The following is a 19,758-nucleotide window of genomic DNA, read 5'->3' as shown; positions in this document are numbered from 1 at the left end:
GAGACATTCCTAGGGTTAGTCACGCAATTTGGGCAGGCTGGAATGACTCGGGCAGGAGGGGGAGAGGTATCCAACTGCAGGCATTACACGTATGCTACATGTACAATAAACGCTCTCTTCAGACATTTGCAATCAGCACCATTCTGATGTTTTGAAATCTGTATACAAAGACTGAGAGAACCCTGTTATGCAATGCAGCTAAAGGCCTTTTGTGTGCGTGTGCGTGAAAAGCCAAGCGCCAGGCTGCGCTGTTGGTACAGGGCTCAGGTAAGGGCGGCTGACACCACCACACCGCTCACCCGCTCTTCCCTGCGCAGCTCCGGGCAGCTCCGGGCGTGCCGGGGCCTCTTCGGCCGCAGCCCCGCCCCGCGCGGGCAGCCCCGCCCCGCCCCGCCCCGCCCCGCCCCGCCCCGCGCGGGCAGCCCCGCCCCGCCCCGCCCCGCCCCGCCCCGCCCCGCCCCGCGCGGGCAGCCCCGCCCAGCCCCGCCCCGCCCCGCCCCGCGCGGGCAGCCCCGCCCCGCCCCGCCCCGCCCCGCCCCGCGCGGGCAGCCCCGCCCCGCCCTGCGCACGCGCCGGTGCCGCCGCCGCTGCGGGGCGAGCGGTAAGCGAAGGACCTCCGGTCCGCCAGGGGGCGCTGCCCGCCCCGGGCCCCGCCCGCGGGCTCTGGGCAGGGCGGGGCCGAGGGCGCCTCCCGGAGGCGTCACTCCCAGCATGCAGCGCGGCGCGCCCCTACCGCCGCCTCTGCCGCTGCCGGGCGGAGAAGATGGCGGAGGGAGGCGCGGCGGATCTGGAGACCCAGCGCACGGACGTCGCGGCGCTGCTCAAAACCGCGCTCCGCAAGGGCGATACCTGGTGAGGGAGCAGCAGGGGGGCTTTGGCGAATCGGCGCGGGCGGTGCCCCCGCCCCCGGGGCCGCTTGGCTGGCGGAGGGACCGAGCTCGCTCCCCTCGGCCCGCCCCGCTCCCGGGGGCCGCTCGGCGCCTCGGCCGCTGCCGGGAGAGGGGAGGCGGGAGGACAGTGCTTGCCCGCAGGTCTGCCCGCCGGGCAACGGCCGCCTGGGCGCAGCGGGGCCTCGGGCTGGGCAGAGCCGCGGGGGTGGCACCGAGGGCAGCGCCCGCGGGGCAGGGCAGGGCAGAGCAGGGAGCGGGGCCGGGGCCGGGCGGCAGCCCCGGATGGCGGGCCCGGAGCCCGCGGGAAATTGTTTGGTCTGCGCGGGAGATGAGTCCCGCTGCCGGGCATTTCTTCCATTATCCAGGTCGAAATGGCCCCGGCGTCACCTTCAAGCTGTCAGAAATTATATCTGTACCCAGACTGCGGTGCCCTGAAACCCATCCGTGGCTCTGACAAGCCTTAAGTTTAAATTTTATTTTGACTGCGAACGTGTTAGCTGCCTAAGAAAGAGCCCCCGAAGCTGCAGATGGACCCTTATGGTACCTTTTCTACAATAAACGTTTAAAAACCACAATTTTCTGGTTAGTCATAAAATATTTGTTAGTATGCCATTCAAACTGTCAACAGAACAATCCATGGTTGGAAAGAATTAGGTCAAATAAGCACCTCTTTCTGACGTGTATTTGGTAATTCAGCTTCTGTAATTGTAGTTCTCTGAGACTGGGAAATGAGACTTGTTTATGAGGGGAAGAAAAAAGGAACTGACGCTTTTTCCACCACTCAACCTCTTCATCTCTTCCTGTGTGAAACTGTCACCCAAAGACAAAGGCTGAAGCATTAACTTAGTGAAAATTAACTATGAATACACAGAAGTAGAACTTGCCCACCTCGTTTCAGCTGTCATCACTCACTGTTCCAGCTCTATAAAAGACTATATTTAACAGTGTTGATACTGCAGCATGTGTCAGAGGCACACATTCTGATGCATTATTCAAACACTGCTGAGTATACGTTCAGTTTTGGCATACAAACAGTCTGCTCTTTAAACTGAAAATGTATAAGCAACTAGGAAAAGGAAATCAATTCACATCATAGTGTTGGAAATGACCAGCAGTAGTAACAATGTGTTCAGCCTTGTAGTTTTTCAAGAATACAGTTCTCTTGGGTAGTTCCCAGGTACTAGAAAAATGTCTCAAGCAGTTAGTGTTATTCAGAGTGATAGTACCTTTATGACAAGTTTACAGCATGACCAAAACAGTGAGTTTACTGTGCTGTTACTTTTCATAGTAATTAGATATTTTAGTACTAAAGAATCAGTTACGTTGAAAAAGCTTCTAAGTGTTCTGTGAAAATGTATCCAGCTGTGATTGACACTGATACTAATCAAGTGTTTTAAGAATCAATAAGCTACAGCAAAGTCCAGTGGAGTTTGCCTGCAGCGCTGTTAAAGCTGTCTGCGTGAATGTGTAACTTGTGCATTTGTAGGATTTATACTTAGAGCTGTGTATCTGCACAAATTAAAGTGTATGTTTGGTCCAAATTCTTTTTTTCACTGATATTTTGTCAATTGCTTCTTGATCTTTTGGGACATCCGTAAGGGAAAAAACAGACAAAATACTGTAAGCCATGATTCAGAATTCCATTCATTCAGTAGTAAATATTGCTGAAAAAAAACTGCAGTGCCGTATCAGCTTATTCTGTTTGAGCTTTAAAGCGAACAAATGCTGTCCTTTTAAAGTTCCTGGCTTATACTGAGTGTCTTGTCCATGCTTTTCAGACTTCAGAGTGTAGAGAACAATAAGCTGTGTATGGAAAGTATAAAGCTTTGGAGGTTTTCTCTAAGAAAAAAAGGAACTAAAGAATAGGGCAAAGAGAGGCAAGACTTAACTGTATCTATGAAGAAGCCATTGAATTTCTTGATTAGTTCTTCACATATGCTGCAGAGAGAAAGAAATAAAATTCACTTGAAATTCAAGCTTTTTAGAGTTAGATATTGGAAAAAGAACTGGTAGAATTAGGAAACATTTTAATAGGCAATTTAGTAATCTGTAGAGTTTGGTCCATTACATGTTTTCAAGGGTCACTCAGGAATAGCATGGGTTAAACTGGATTGCTCCAGTGGACAAGACAAGGCTAGTAATCTTTTGACTGTTCTGTCTACAGGGACAAGATTTTGGGCTAGTTTGTCCCAGTGGTCTTCTTTGCATTCTTTTATGGACAGTTATTAAATTATTGATCTCAGAAGGAGTGAGAATTCTTCCATGTCTCTATTTATCTTAATTTTCTAAACATATGATAAATAAACATCAAATTTAAGGTTTTCCCAAGCAAGAACTTCCTTTGTTTATTAGTTCTTTTAAGTAATGTTGACTCCTTTTATTAGTAAATTCTGTATAAAGCCCACATTTTTGTTGCAAGGGACTTGAATTAACAGAAATTTTTCTTCTTGCAGTATTTTCCTAAGGCTCTTCAGGTTCTGTGGTCGAAAGACTGAGAATTCTGTTTAGGAAGAGAAGAAATGTTGTATTGCATTGTATATCTTAGAGTTTTAGCATCTGATATGATGACTGCCCTGTGTTTTGAAATTCTACTAATGCTTGACAAGCGAGGAGAATTTATTGTTGGAGGACGTTTTAACCTCTCGTTTAGAATGCCAAAAAGTACTGGTTGTTACAGCTGCAGGCAGATTTGAACTCAATCAGTGTCTTCCACTCTCAGAAATGGAAGAGCTGTTGATGTTCATCAATTTTTTAGCCACAGTATAATTTGTATGACCAGCTGGTCTTGATCATGTCATTCAGTGCCTTTGTAGCTGCAGTGACATTCTTGAGAACCTGGCCAAGTTTTTCTGTTTTTACAGTGTCATGGAAGTAAAGTTTTCAATACTGAACATTATCTTGGAACGGTTTTCTTATAGAGGTGAAGACTGTCACTTCATATGTGTCACTTCTTGTGTGCATTTCTCAGTAATTTCTTCCCCATATTGAGGTGTGATTTCTTGATTTTACCTTTAAGACCACCTTCTGCCCTGATTTTCCTGTAGTCCCCGTTCTTCTGTGACTCTTAGTCAGAGATGTTCTCAGTTGCTTAAATATGACATTACAAATGCTTTTGTACTCTTGGCTACCTCTTATTGACATTGTCCTGCCATGGTCTAAGATATGAACCCACATTTCTCACCTTTAAGTATCACCTGCCAGTAAACGGTTTACTCAGAGTGGGAGACAGTGACTTAATGTTTACAGCACAGCTGTCGGGTTCAGCAATTTCCCTCTCTCTCCCAAAGTTTCCCCACTGTGCTTCTTTCATCTATTGCTTGACATAACAGTTTTTGAGTAAATCAGAATATAGAAGCTATTGGTATTTTTAAAGGCAGTAACTTGGGTAAGAATTGTGCTCATTCAGTGGACAAAAACTATCTCAAGGAGTTTATTTAGTGGCCAAGGGAACAAATGGAATGGTTAGATGTTTGAATAGAGAATACTGAGTAGCAGTACAGGTATGTACTGTGTGCAGCAGTAGATTAGTGAAACCATTCATACTGTCCCGTTCTGGTGTCCACATGTCATGGAAGGTGTTCATTTGGAATAAGTTCAAAATTCTGAAAATGTAAGAGAGAAAGTGTAAGCCTTGTCTTTCAGAGAAGAGCTTTGAGAGCCCTTGTCTGTTTTGACAGAATTCTCAGTCCTATGTTGAAGTACTTACATAAGATGATGTCTTCTAGGATAAGGATTCTTAGACAAGCAGTGAAGATTTAAGACACTGTGTAAAATCAAGCTAATCAGGTTTAGGCCAGAAGGAAGATACTGATTTTCAGCCCTGTTAGCCACTGAATTTTGGTGCCAGTCATCACTTCTCAGAGTGAAGGCATAGATTCTTACTCTCTTCTTGGTTTTTGTAACTTAAAAATCAGTAAAACTATGGAAGTATAGTATTTTGAGTTTTCAGGTGTGTGTCTGATACACATCACTTCTGAAGTTCTGCTGAGTCCTGGGGGAGTACTTTTGTTATCCATAGAGTACATTTCTTGGATAGTGAAGATAATATTCTTATTTTTTTAACCTGTGGGAATTTCGTTGGCTTTTTCATTGTAATACTTGGTCACTGAAGAAAATACATAAAAATGAAGTGGGATAAAAATCCTTCCCAGTGAATGATCAGTAGATATGACAAGTTCAGCCCTCCCTCTAGAAGTGAATTTCCCCACTAAAACTGTATAACAGACTTCTACAGCCCCCCTTGCAAACCCTGCAGTGCCCATCACTGATGGCAGCCTTGGTGCTGAAGGGCTTGGCATTAGTAGCAGTTTACACTGTGGCCCTCTCAGTGTTTTCCACATTTGATCATCCACCATTGTGCTGTAATGAACGGAATCTGGATTAAGTGTTAATGGAAGATTTTACTTGATTTCACTGAGAATGTGATGAGATGTTATGGGCCTGCACCTCAATAATACTTGGAATGTAAATTGTTTTGATATCGTAAATTGTTTTGATAAAATGAGAAACAACACTAGGTCAGTGTTCCAGGGGTAGAATTAAGAATTGGATGGTCTTTTCTTTCAAATGAGGTTTAAGTTGCTGATTTTTGACTTTTAAGACCTTGTGGTTGAAGTTCTGTGTTATGTTTCTCTCACTGCATAAGGAATGGTTCTGCATTTCACCTACAGTTTACAAAGATTTAAATTCTTCTGGGACAGTACTTAGAATGGAAATGAGTAGATGCAATTTTCTTCTGTTAATTGGTTAGTCAGAGCAAGAGGGTGTTAAAATCAAGCTTGAAATCTGGAAATCAAATATTGATTTAGAAGTTTTTATTTTTTTAATAAAAAGTCTTAAATGGAAAATTTTTTATGGGTGTAGAAAATACTTATATGGTTGTTAATAAAACATTTACACTGAAATTTTAACATAAAAGTAGCGTCCACTAATTTTGGCTGAGTTGTGGTTTTTGGTTGGTCTCTTGGTAACTGGGGTGAAGAATGTGCTGCTTAAACTATTGCAGCACATTGTGGAAGTCGAGCATGGGGAGATGTAACGAGATTTTGATTAGTTGATTTGAAATCTTGATACATTTAGTTGAAGTAAACTTACTTCTGATTTAAGATTTCTTAAAAATGGGGGGTATGCTGTATTTTTTTTTTTATCCTTGACCCCTGGACTTTTTTTCTTGTGAATTTACCTAAATTTTAATAAAGCGATGGTGTGGTTTGTGTGTGATAGAGTAGAATAATTATGACCATTTGGAACTTCAAGAACTTATTATTTCTGAAAGAAACTTCAATTTGAAGGCATCTACTTATCATTAGTTTGTTTAGTCAAGCAATTTTGGCCAGCTTGGTCAAAGTAGAAATACAGGCATAAACCTGTTCTTACCTTCTTATTTTGTAGTTGCAGCTGTGCAAGAACAAAAATCAGATGCTGTGTCTTTAAACAGGAGCTCTAATTTGCTTTCTGCCACACATTTGTTCCACTTTGTCCTCTGTATTGCTTAATCTGTACTTAATCTGCACAGTGAGGAGGGTAAAACACAAAAAGACTCACCTCTCTCTGGACGATTTGCATAGTTCTGCTGTTAAAAGTGAAATAGCTGCTGTTCAGAAGATACGATGGCCAGCAGTGCACAGTGCAGGAATGAGTATCTCTTGGTGAAGTGTCTTTATTGCATGTTACAGTAAACTGATTTGATTTTGATTTCAGAGGGCTGATGTATCAGTCAACATAAATAATGTAAGTTATATGTTGTTTAATTCTGTTCATATATGTTGGCAATGGGAAATACCAAGATCTTAGTCATACTGTTCAGATGATTTTGTATCAGCCTAGATGATGAGGTGAAGAACGAATGCTGTTGTACTTCTGTGATGTTGATACTGTGTTAATGAGGTTTCTTAAGTCAAAATATTTAGTAAACCACAGGTTAATTTAAAGTACACAAAAAAAGTACAAACCATGGGAGAATTTTAGAGATCATTTCACGCGTTTCCTGCTAGTACTTTCTTTTGTTCGGTGAACAATGTCCATATGTGGCCATGCAGCTGCAAAATTTTAAAACTTCCATAAACTTACTATTGGTTTTTATTATTTGTTGAATTTTTGTTTAAGAAATGAAGTTGTATTTATAATGTTGTAATAGCTTGCAGCTTTTGTACTTGTAAGTTAATGTACAAAGGCTGTAAGTAACTCCATTCTGGGCTGGCTTGAGTCTCTACACTTGATGGTACATGAGGTCAGTCTTATGTTGGTAAATTTGAGTGATCCGATTTCGTTGGGTTTGCATGGCAAGGGTTTGGTGGTGGGGGTGCCACAGGCCTGGCTTCTGTGAGAAGCTGCCAGTGGCACTCCCTGTGTCTGATGGAGTCAGTGCCAGGCAGCTCCAGATGGACTGTCCACTGGCCAAGGCTGAGTAGCTTGAGTTGAAAAGGGACCCTTAGGGATCATTAAATCCAACTTCCTGCTCCTTGCAGGACTAGCTAAAGCTAAACCATATGGCTCAGAGTGTCATCCAGACCGTTCTTGAACTGACAGGCTTGGGTTTGTGGCCACTTCCTTGGGAGCCTATTCCAGTGATAAAGCACCCTCTCAGCCTGAGCCTTTCCCCGATGTCCAGTCTGAACTTTCCCTGTTGCAATTCTATTCCATTTCCTCATGTTTTATTCCATTATCTGGCATTTCAAGGAACTTGAGAGTATAAAGTGTCCCTTGTATATGATAATCTACTTCAGAGAGGAAGGAAACATTTTACAAATGACAGCAGATACATCTTATGAAACAATTTGAAGCTCCACCCAGAAGTAAACACTGAGTGCTGAAGTAGGACGGACTTGAACAGAGAACATGTTCACAAACATGTTCTATAGTTTTTTATTCTATTTGCTCAAAGAAAATTTAGATTGGTTTAAGAATAATACAACAAAAACAACTAAAGCTAATTAAACTTTACAGATATTTCAAATATTATTAATAGTGAAAATTCCATATTTGAATGTAATTTTCAGCAAATTATACATGCATATTTTAGCTTACTTGTAGGATAAGGTTTGGGACTATTCCAGCATTTTATGTTACCAACTTGCTGTCTCTGGGTGACTTGGTTGTACCATTTTCATCAAGCAATTTGAGGTTATTGATTTGAAATTGAAATGTTTATAAATGTTAAGCATCTGCTGTTTTAGAGTTCATCAATTCACCTTTCTGTGAAGTTGTCTTAGGTTTTAGGGTTTGCCTCTCAAAACCAGAATATCTAGAAATTTGAGACTGTTCTTCCTTTCAATCTTTGTTACAAATCCTCCGGGTGTGTTTTACCCCTGAAGATGGTTTGGTTATCCTGCTGACTGGCTTGACAGATGACATCTGAGAGAGCAAAATTTGTGTTTCCTGGTTGAGTGAAGTCTTGATTCCATCAGAGCTAAGCAATAAACACTTCTTAATCATAGTTTTAAAAAATAGATAGGCCATATTTTTTAACTTTGCTAAGGTGTCCTGGGGTACACCTGCTGAGTCAGGTCCACAGTTCAGAAAACTGCTGTAGAATTAGACTCATGTGCAACTCTTTCCTGCATTACATAATAGTAACAAAAATGAAATCAAAACTCTAAATCAAGTTTAATGTACATATACGGTATGTCTTTGTTTTACTAATGCATGATATGCTGGTTTTGTATCTTGGGGAAACATATCTGGTCTCAAGTGCACGCCCCAAGTTTTTAATAATTTTCCCTTTAAAAGTAATCAAATTATTTAAGAAATGAGGGTTTAGGAAATGTACTTCTGTTTACTTGAGCTATGTATTTTCCTGTTATATTACTGAATGTCCATTGTTGGTAATAGTTAGTTTTCAGGTGGTTGATTGTATCATGGATATTATAACATTGATGGAAAGATAAATGAAGTTGCTTTCCTGTGGTCAGCCTTCTCTTGTGCAGATAAGTAGTGTTGTTGATCTTGGTGAGTGCTATATTGAATGTGTTTGTAAAATCAAAAGCTATAGGCTATGAATTTCTGATGATTGCTATTTTCATTATTTCTGAGAAGTATGAGTTTTAGAGCTTCATAACTGCCTTAGCAGGATGATCCCCTTAAACTGAGCATGGTGTATTTGCATTAATTTTTTTTCCTGCATAATCTTGACCATGGTATATCCTTCTTGCATAAAGATGAGGGTAGTGTAATTTGAATGCAAATTTTTGTTTTCCTTAATCTATTGGAAAAGTCATGTTACATCTTAAGAACAAGTTCTTGTAAAGGCATGCCAGGATTGCAGCCAGGACAGTTTATTTTTTGCAATAGCCATGAGGGTGTGGAGCCTGGAGCCATGTGGGTGTGTCTGGTTGTTGTTCTGTACGGCCCCTGTCACTGCCAGTGTCTGAAGTAAGGGATTCCCATCTTCAGGAACAGGAGTGTAGCTTGGGCCAAGAACAAGTGTGGAAACCTCTCCACCATTGTTCATTGTCCTGGGGTCCTCTGTGAGCATTTTTTCATGTACATCACCCTCTTTTGTACACTTATGTTATTAATATTGTTACTGTATTAGTTTTCCAGTAAGTTGTTCTTATCTCAGCCTGTAAGTTCTGCCTCTTGTCTCTCTCATGGAGGGGGTTGGAGGAGGGGAGTGGCTCATGGTTTTTCTTTTTAGTGGGAGTACCAGATTGGGGAATACCATTCCTAGACAAGGGAAGGATTACAGCCACTGTGACTGTGTTCTGTAATAACTCAAAATAACTTCTCTCACCTGTATCAGATTTCTATGGAAACAAAAGTAGCAGAATGCTTGGTAAAATGCCTAATAAGTGCAACACACAGATATACTCGTGCACACACATACATTCCCATAGTCAGTAATTCACTGTAAGGATTCACCGTTGTATTATCTCTTAGAATTATTTTTCTTGTCTAAATAAATTCAATAAATCTTTCTCTGTGAAATGCATGTTACTTAAACTTTGTGGTAAAGGAACTTGACTGTGCAGTTTAGTTCTTGTCTCACTTAGATACTTGCATGATTTATAAGTGGTCTCTCAGCTTTCTTTATGCAAGAGATACTAAGCTCTCATTTGAACTTGTAAGTGCAAATTCCTGGATTTGAAGGGACGTGATGAAAGTTTTTGGCTTTCTTTTTTTAGGAAACAGCAATGTTACAACATTGTGGTTAGGGAGAACTCTGGAGAGACATTGCACTGCAAAATTTGGTTGGTGGCAAAATTAATTGGGCGTGGAAGAATAAAGTTGCTGAAGGTAAACATTTAAAATCTAGAACAGTGCAAGCTTCCTTGCTCTGTTAAATCCAATTATCAAAAATCTGTATTAATCTCTGTGTTACTGGTGTATGATAAGACACTTAACACAAAGCATTTGAAAAGTAAAATAGTTCTACAAGAGCAGCAGTTCTTCAATTTCTTAAGCACCAATTTCTTAAGCAGTAATTAACACAATAGTCAGTTTCCCTGTTTGATAATTTCTCTTGTATGTAAAATTGCAGCTTTCCTTCTTCAAGATTCATTGTTCATTCAAATTTAGATCAAGAAAGAAATAGAGGCCATGGGGTGGAGCAGGGGACAAGATTGACAGGTTTGGTGTTAGAATGGGTGCCTGAGGGTGACTGCATTGATAACCACACCGTTGTGGGTCTTATGGACTGGAACTGGGTGACCACAGCAGGAGAGAAAGGGGAGAACGGTGCTGGCCTTAAGTGTGTTGATGAGACTGAAAGCTTTATGTATAAAGCAAAAGGCCAGGGCATGTCAGATTATTAAAGAAAAAAGTCAAGTAAAAAGAAGAGTTTTGTAAAATGAATTGGAATTTCTACAGGCGGAGTGAGCTGGATTTTTTCCAAATGTGGGAAGAACTGTGCTACCTGTTCTTACAAAGAAAAAGACACAAATACAAGTGATTCAGTTATAGTAACACCAAGGTGGTTCTGGCAGATTCAGAGTAAAGAAAAAATAATCTTTATTATCAAACTCTATATTCAGTTATATATACATTAGATAGAATAAAGTCACTCCATTTAACCAGAAGACCAGTTCAAACTTCCATGGCAGAGCTTAATGTCTTTTTCTGTTCCAGGAAATGGGAAATTAAAGTCAATTAATTGCAACAATTAGTTATTGTTTAATGAAAATTTGTTGGTGGAGATCTGATTTTTCTTTCTTAATTTTCAAGTGGATTATCTTTGTGATTTTCACCGAGTTCTAAAATTCTTACTCATGTGATCTTTAAATTAAGCAGGATAAATTGCCTATTACAGGCTTCTGCCTTCTGTATTCTCACGCCCGCCTCCCATTTCTCGGCTGTAGATGAGTGGGGCATACCTTGGCATTGGTGCAGTGATGGAGAAATTTGGTCCCTAACCAAAGTTTCACACTACCAGAACTATGTCTATGGCAGTTAAGACACAGCTACATATTTATTTGCCCTTTGTGTTTGCAATCTTAGGCTGAGAGTAATTTGTTCACAGACTCATTATTACTGTTGATGTAATCATAGTTTGAGTCAGGGTTGTTTACCATGTGAATTGGGATGCTCTTGTCATAAATGATGTAAAGTTGTCTTTGAAACCTTCGTCTTGGATGTTTTTGATGGAATGTGAGGAAAGTTAGCATCTGAAAGCCTGTGGTGATGTCATGCATAGCTTTATAATGCTTTATTCCTTTTCATTTCCAAAAGATTTTTACCTATAGTTTCGCACAGTGAACAGTACATTCTGTAGAAGCTGAAAAATCAGGGCTTATTGAGAAGAGAATCTGGTAAGTAGACTACAAAGGGTCCTGCTTGCTGACTACTACCAGTAGTAATTTCTTCTTTACCACAGGTTTGCTGGGTTCTTTCTGAGGGCTCTCTCCAGGCTTGATCTGTGTGCATAAGTGACTAAAATCGGATTTGAGAAGAAATAAGTCAAGACTTGAGTATCTTCCATTTGTTAATTCTTCCTGTAGTTTAATAATGCAGAAGCACAAATTTAAGTCTTTGCTAATAATGTCTGTTTTTAAAAGTACAGAACATAGAGAAAAACATTTGCCATTTCGTGAATACCCGTGCATTATCATTAATTAATCAGTGATTTAGGAAGCAGTAGCATACCAGTAATTAACATGTATGTCTTCTTCCCTTTAAGGTATCTAGTGGATAGTCGCTGGTTCAAACAGTGGAAAAAATATGTTGGCTTTGACAGCTGGGACAAATACCAGATGGGAGATGAAGATGTATACCCTGGCCCTATTGATAATTCTGGACTTCTCAAAGGTAATTGTTTCTGATGCTGTAATAAGCCCCCACTAACCTGAAGTGCAAATTTGTAACTAATTCTTCATCTTCTTAAGTCAATAGTGTAAATGAATCTCAGCATATATGAAGGTAAAAAATTTTGTATCTTTGTTTTCAGACTATGGCAAGGGAACTGGAATAGATTTCCCCAAAAAATCACAATTTTATAAATAAAATTATTGGAACTTGTTTGTAATGGTAACAGAATATTTAATAATGTACAAATTCCTAATTTATAGTGAGATTTTCAGTTATCGTGTGAGCTGAAATTTAGTCAAGTTGACAAATAAGCTTGAGTTCACTAAGATTCCTGGGTTTGGTAGCTTAACCAAAATGGTTGATTTAATATAAGATTTTCGAGTTGAACTCTATAATTTCTTTTTGTAAGTGAGCCCCAAGACCTTACTTTGATTCTGGAACAATTGAAGTAGTAGTAGTATAGAGTTCAGTGACTAAATGTTGTGAAATTATAGAGGATAATTTCCTAATTTTTTTTTCCGGTCGTCTAAGTATGGTTAAACCCTGTTCCTGCTGTAACTCTTCAGGTCTGATGACTTTGCTGAACTTCAGCCAGATTTGTGAATGCAAGTCTCAGAATACTTTCCCACATATTTTAATCTTGATGTCAAATTCTATATTTAATGTCCAGTATGGAAATACCATTAGAGCTGTTAATATTGAATCTGAAGAATCTAGTGGATAAAAAATCTAACAGATAATTTTTTTTTTCTTTGCAGTTAAAAGTAGTGTAAATAGTACTGTGTACTTTGTTGCCACATAGTAATATAAATTCATGCAGATCATGGGATTTGTGATGAACTCTTGACTTTCTTAAATTAAAACTTCTCTAATTAATATCTCATTATTTTGCAAGTTAATTGTTAGAGATGATTGCCTCTTTCATAGAACTCGTCATACCGTATTGTACTAGTTGTCAGTGTGAGTGAGTGTGCACGTTTCACAGGGACTGGTATCAATGCCTTTGTAGAAGGTACTGTATTGTCATACACATCTATGTGTTCTCTTCCATCCATGGACTTTAAGGTCTTTTTGCTCCAAGTGATTGATGTGCTTTGTTTTTTGACGTGTGAGGATCTATATCTATCTTGCATTCTTATAGTAAATCTTGCAGTGAGGCAGAGATGTTCAGGTGATACTTCTCAGTTGAAATCAGATGGAGCAACATCTTTTTATCCTCGGTGAGGATCAGCTTGTTCTCTCTGCTGTGTCTCCCCTTTGAAACAAAGCTGATTTCTACTTGTGCCAAGCACTGTGTGTTAGTTGATCTGTATTATTCATAACTTAATCTACATACATGTCCAGATTATGTTTAAAGATACTGTGGTTTTAGAGTCTACTTTAGGGTTAGCTGTTCAAATCTGAAGTCATGTTAACCATTTTCCTCCAAACTCATGACAACCTGTATTCTGTTCTTTTGATGCTGCCAATGCCCCTTTCAAAATAAATGGCATTGGGCTTTATGAACTTCACTTTTGCTCATTCGTGGTTCTGAACCATGGCTCTGCATTGACAGTGATGCCATGCATTCAGATACCATCCAACATCTGCTGTTCTTGTGTGAAGATAGTTTTAAAATTAGGGGCATTAGTGCTCAGCAAATGATAGCTGTCTCCTTCACCCACTGCAAAGCAGCAATCCTTTCTACTAGATTTTCTGTGTAGCATAAATAGAACCTGAAAATGCTTGGATTAAAATCTTGTCATTAGTATGCACTAGTTGCTCTCATACTGTTCTCCTTAAGTGTTAAATCTGAAAATGTGCATCTGATATAAAGAATATAATAAATTGAGCTTGCTTTCTCAGATTCTCTACAATGTAATGCAGTGATAAGGAAAGCTATAATTAAATACAAGAAAGACTGTATCCAGGAAAATGAAGCAGTGTGTTGTGCTTATATTATACTCAAATGCTTCTCCCTTTTTTCCAAGACCATTTAGATGAAGTGAGAGCAGTGAAAAGTAACAGGTAGAGATTTCAGTTAATCTCAGTATGTCCAAAAAATGTTAAATGTAATGGAATGCACATGTGCCATCTTCAAAAGAAGAGAGATATAATCAAAGCAGCCACAAGGAAGTAGTCATTTAGTGTAGCTGATTGTTCATCATAAAAAACAGTGTCATATATGAGGGACAGAATTGTCAGAGTCAGGGTACCTGTTTGATGGTTCTTAAAAAATTACACTGGAATAAATGTTGGTGTTTCTAGAAGGACAGAAAAGAATCCAAATTAACCTTCTCACTGTATCAGATCAGTGCAAAAATAGAGTCTGAATCTTGAAGAGGTATCACAAAATCACGGAACATGCCAAGCTGGAAGGGACCCACAAGGATCATCAAGTCCAACTCTTAACCTATACAGGACCATCACCAGGAGTGACACCATGTGCCTGAGAGTATTGTCAAAACACTTCTTGAACTCTGTCAGGCTTGGTGCTGTGACCACTTCCCTGAGGAGCCTGTTCCAGTGCCCAGCCACCCTCTGGGTGACAAACTTGTTTCTGATATCCAACCTAAGCCTCCGCTAACACAACTTCAGGTCTATCACTGGTCACCATACAGAAGAGATCAGTGCCTGCTCTTCCGCTTCCCCTCACAGAGAAGTTGTAACTGCAGTGAGGTCTCCCCTCAGTCTCCTCTTTTCCAAGGTGAACAGACCAAGTGACCTCAGCAGCGGATGTTGAAGAGCCCAGGGCCCAAGATGGAGCCCTGTGGAACCCCTCATGTGACAGGTCTCCAGTGTGATGTCACTCCATTCACTGTTACCCTCTGTGTTCAACCTGTGAGCCAATTGCTCACCCACCACATGATGTGTTTATCCAGCTGTGCTGGGCCCTGTGATAAGACAGTATCGACAGTATCAAAAGCCTTACTGAAATCCAAAAAGGTTGTATCAACTGGTTTCCCTTGATCAACTAGGTAGGTTACCTTGTGTGGTGGGTCTGTCACAAAAGTATATCACATTTGATAAGCAGGACTTTCCTCTCGTGAAGCCAATGACTGTGTTGTCTTTCAGGTGGTTTTTAATACCTCCCAGAATAGTCTTCTCCGTAACTTTACCAGGTACTGAAGTGAGACTGTCATGCCTGTAGCTTTTAGTGTCCTCCTTCTTGGCCTTCTTGAACACTGGGGCAATGTTGACCAGTTTCTGGTCAGCTGGGACTTCTCTGGATTCTCAAGACTGCTCAGAAATCATCGAGAGAGGCTTTGCAATGACATCAGCTAGCTCTTTGAGGATTCTTGGATAAATTCCATCAAGCCCCATAGGTTAGGGTTTCAGCTGGAGCACCAAATCCTACACAGTTTGGGAGTTGATTGTTTTCACAGTCATGGTCCTCCAGCTCAAGGCCCTGAGACCCCCTTGATCCGTCATCTGTGTTGAAGACAGAGGCAAAGAAAGTATTAAACATCTCTGCCTTGAGGTGTTTAACAGAGACCTCTGCCTTGACACAGAGGTCCCTGTTTTTGAGCTGACCATCCTTATCCTGTAATAAGCCAATGATATTTCTATACTGTCTATTGTCATTAATGTATTTTAAAACCCCTCTTTTTATTGTCCCCCACATTTCTGTCCAGCTTCAACTCCACCTGAGCTTTGACCACACAAATTTTCTCCCTACAGCAGCAAGCAGCATCTCCGAATTCTTCCCATGTCACTTGACCTTGCTTTCTCTAGACATAGACCTTCCTTGTATGCCTTATCTTCAAGAGAAGATCCCTGCTCAGTCAGGCTGGCCTTCTACCTCACCTGCTTGATTTCCAACGTTTGGGAATTGCCTGCTCCTGTGCCCTTAGGAGGTGATGTTCAAGAAGTGACCAGCTCTGATGGACCCCAGCACCTGCAAAAACATTTTCCTGGGGCATCTTACTCACTAATTCCCTGAGCAGCCTGAATTCTGCTCTCCTCATGTCCAGAGTTGAGAGTTTGCTGGCACTTTTCTTCCTGTCAGCGGAGATTGTAAACTCGATCACTTCATGGTCACTGCGGCCAAGACAGCCACCAATCTCTGCTTCTCTCACAAGATCCACTCTGTTGACAAGCAGCAGATCAAGGAGGGCATCTTTCTGAGCTGTCTCTAACCTTGGGACCTGTTCCATAAAGTTGTCACCCAGGCTTTTGAGGAATCTTCTGGCGTAGGTTGTACCAGCTGTGTGATGCTCCCAGTTAATTTCTGGTAAGAAGCCCCCCATAAGGACAGGGGCAGTTGACTTGGAAGTGTCCCTTAGGTCCTCAAAGAATTATTCATTGGTCTCATTGTGCTGGCAGGGAGGTCTATAGCAGACTCCCACAGTGTTATCCACATTATTTGTTTGCCCTTTGGTTCCTACCCAGGGTCTCTCAACTGCCATTGCCAGCTGTGAGCTCTGTACATTCTAACCCTTCTATTACACACAGTGCCATCCCTCTGCCTCTTCTGCCCTGCCTGTCCGTCTTGAAGAGCCTGTAACTATCCAGTATGTAGACCTGGAGATTCGCTTGTGGATTTCTCCTCACATTGTGCTTCCAGTTATAATGGGATTGTTTGCTGTTGTGTAGTTGGTTACCTACAGATGAAAAGACAGCTGCCCTAATTGTCTGAGGCTCACAGTGACTCACATTTGCAACCACCTCTTATATCTAAAAAGTAGCTTTTATCTTACTACTGTAACAGGGGTCAAACCAAATCCAAAAGCGTGTTACTTATCTGAGATTCTCAAGTTGTGCTTCTTTCAAGTGCTGCATCTTGCTGTCTCTCTGAAGAATTTTGTAGTGACTGTGTTTCCAGGGCACATAAGATCCTTTAAGTAGGAGGGTTGTACCACGCTGCTTTCCTAATCTGATATGTTGGACATGACTTCTAACTGTGTCTTGGCTCTACAGTAACTACTCAGTTGTGCGTTTTCTGTTGTGGAAGTATCTGTGATGATGTGGGAGTGTGTGAAATAAATGGGAGAAGTTAACTGGTTTCTCTGAAAGCTAGGATGGTGTGTGACAACAAATTAAGTGCTTATAATTGCATGAGGGTATAAGGCTGCCACTTGGATTCCTGAGAGTGGAAATACTACCTGTAATAGGTGTGCTATGCATGAACTGGGTAGTTGTGAATCATTTCAGAAGACTTTTCCTTTGAACACCATAGTATTGGTGACATAACTGTCACTCAATATACTGTGTTTGCTCTTTGTATGAAAAATATTACATTAAAAACTCAAGTACAGAATTGCAGTATTCAAGTAAAAATGTCTTTCTCTTATAGATGGTGATTCTCAGTCTCTCAAGGAACATCTTATTGATGAGCTGGACTACATCCTTTTGCCAACTGAAGGCTGGAATAGGCTAGTTAGCTGGTACACGCTGATGGAAGGTCAAGAGCCAATAGCACGCAAGGTACTCTTTAATAACCTGCTGGGGTGAATGTGATTCAAATATAGTCTTGCAAATATGCAGGAGTTGCACAGGAATTTATGAGCAGCTTGTAAGTCCTGATGTATGATAATCATACAGACAGCTCTTGTGTTAGTTGCTTATTGATACCTAATTTTTACTCAGATTTTAGATGCTTAAGTGTTTAATATTGAGAAAAGGGGATGCCAAAGATACAATACTTTCTTTTCCTGGAATTAAGTCCTCTTAAGATCTCTTAAGAATTTGCTTTAAGTGATTGTAAGTCTGCTAATTAAAATAATTTTGTAATTAAGTAAGTAGAACTATGTTGACTGTATTAGTGAAAAGCCCAGCTCTAAGTGTTAACGCTGGCAGAGTAATTTGTAGTTTCTGGTAAACATGATCTTCTGTGCTCAGCAGCTTGGTGAGGGAGTTACTTCTTAAGCAAAAGCTTACCTCAAGACAAGTAGTAGTCCACGGTATGGTGGATATTGTGACCCTGCATTAGAACGAGATATTTAAAAATGAATACATTTAGATTTGTTTGTGTTTGCTCCAGCACATACCACCCTTATGACAGTGACATTTTGCTGGTTTATTGTTGATATTATTTCTTAAGATTTTCAGGCTAGTGATTACAGTTCCATCCTCACTGGGCTGAATTACTTAAGTTTTAAATATATTTGATATGTTTATCATTTCTATATTGATCATTAGAGCATATTCTTTCAGTTACAGGGACCTTTATTTCAGTTCATGCAAAACTGCTAAAAGAGCATTAGGATTAGAATTTAGTTTTATGACTTCTGGTGTAATACAACTTTTTTTTCCTTCCAATTATATGACTGTAGTGTAAGTGCATGCATGCTGGCTGCTTACTTGAAGTCCACTCTCTTCAAACAAATGCTGGATATAGCTGTAGAAGAAATTTTTAAGAGACATCCCTGGACTGTCCCTGTCTTTTTCTCTAGTTCTCCAAGAGAGAAAATCCAGTAAAATAACAGTCCTTGTTTAAAGATAAATCTGTTATCAACTTGTGTACTGTTTTTCCTGAAGATGGATTTCAGAAAACTGAATACTCTTCCATTATCATGGTAAAGCAAAAGTTCTGCATTTTTTTCAATTTGGGGTAGAAGTGGAGGGAGAGAGAAGTGAAATTGGAGTGACTTCACTTCTGTTTGGAAGGAACTAACTGGAAATACGCAGAGAGTATAATGAATGGCCAGGTGAATTGGCCTAGATTCATTATTTTCTGCCAATATGAACAGTAGTTACCCTCTGAGAACCAGTATTCCAGTTCAACATTTTTCTTTCTGGTGCTTTTGTCATTCATGATTCTTTTTCCTGTCTGCCTTTATGGTTTTGTTTTTCATAAAGGTGGGATTATACGTTTTTTTCATCCCCTTTGTTACATCAACTGTTTTGAATTGTGGATACAAATTTTAAATTGATAAAATATTGTACTTGGCCTATGTCAAATAATGTTACTTTTTGTAGTAGGATGTGATGATGCTACCCCACAGTGTCTGTTTTTAGTCATAGAAATGCTGTAGCCCTACTGCAAAGTTTTGTTTACTGCAACTATTTTGTTATTACTCTAGTAGCTGAAAACTAAGATGCTCAAATTAAGATGCATTTTATTTAAATGTAATTTTTAACAGTCTTTAAAGCTAAGATAAGCAGTAAAATAATTCAGTCATTTCTTCTTTTTTTTCCTGTGGCACATGCATACAAGTTATATTCATACAGCAGAGAGCAGATCCCTCCTAGCAATTAGCTGGGGGCTTTTTTTTAACCGTATTTGTCAAATGTATCACATATCAGGCTGATGGTTATTTCTGGAACAGTCTACATGACTAAGTGTACTGCAGTTACACTTTGGAAGATCAAAGGGAAAAACATGTAAGAGGTGACCCTGAATTTTTTTTTCTACATTTTACTTTTATTTTTAAAAAATCCTGTATACTTAAGTATTATGTAATAGGTGTTACAAAAATGAACATAAAGTAAACAACTGGCATGAGTGGGTAAAATTTCAAATGAATGTATTTATTATTGCAATGTAAGTGGAAGATATGTAAGTTTTGTTTAAAAATGTGGTATCCAGATTTTATTAGAGTCTATTTTGGGTAAGCATTCTTTAACTCTGAAAACTAGTTCTTCATATTCTGAAGAGGTATTATACAATTAATGTGCTTTGAAATAAAAATAACTTTTATTATTT

At 40.0% G+C, this 19,758-nt stretch overlaps 1 protein-coding gene across 4 annotated transcripts in view; it reads left to right on the top strand.

Moving 5' to 3' along the window:
• The first annotated feature begins 703 nt into the window (after positions 1-703).
• Positions 704-19,758, top strand: part of USP15 (ubiquitin specific peptidase 15) — a 69,534-nt gene continuing 50,479 nt past the window's right edge. For 2 of the 4 annotated variants that reach the window (XM_071552320.1, XM_071552321.1), the window contains exons 1-3: positions 705-852; positions 12,004-12,131; positions 17,407-17,537. In XM_071552320.1, the coding sequence (XP_071408421.1) occupies positions 764-852; positions 12,004-12,131; positions 17,407-17,537 (348 nt within the window). In that variant the 5' untranslated portion in view covers positions 705-763. Of the gene's footprint in view, positions 853-12,003; positions 12,132-17,406; positions 17,538-18,384; positions 18,629-19,758 lie in introns of those variants that run through there. The other 2 variants (XM_071552318.1, XM_071552317.1) reach the window with 2 other exon arrangements.

Source organism: Pithys albifrons, chromosome 3 (assembly GCF_047495875.1).
Source record: "Pithys albifrons albifrons isolate INPA30051 chromosome 3, PitAlb_v1, whole genome shotgun sequence".
In the NCBI taxonomy this organism is placed as follows: Eukaryota; Metazoa; Chordata; class Aves; order Passeriformes; family Thamnophilidae; genus Pithys; species Pithys albifrons.
The sequence above is the reverse complement of the archived record's forward strand: the minus strand, read 5'-3'. Positions and strand labels throughout refer to the sequence as shown.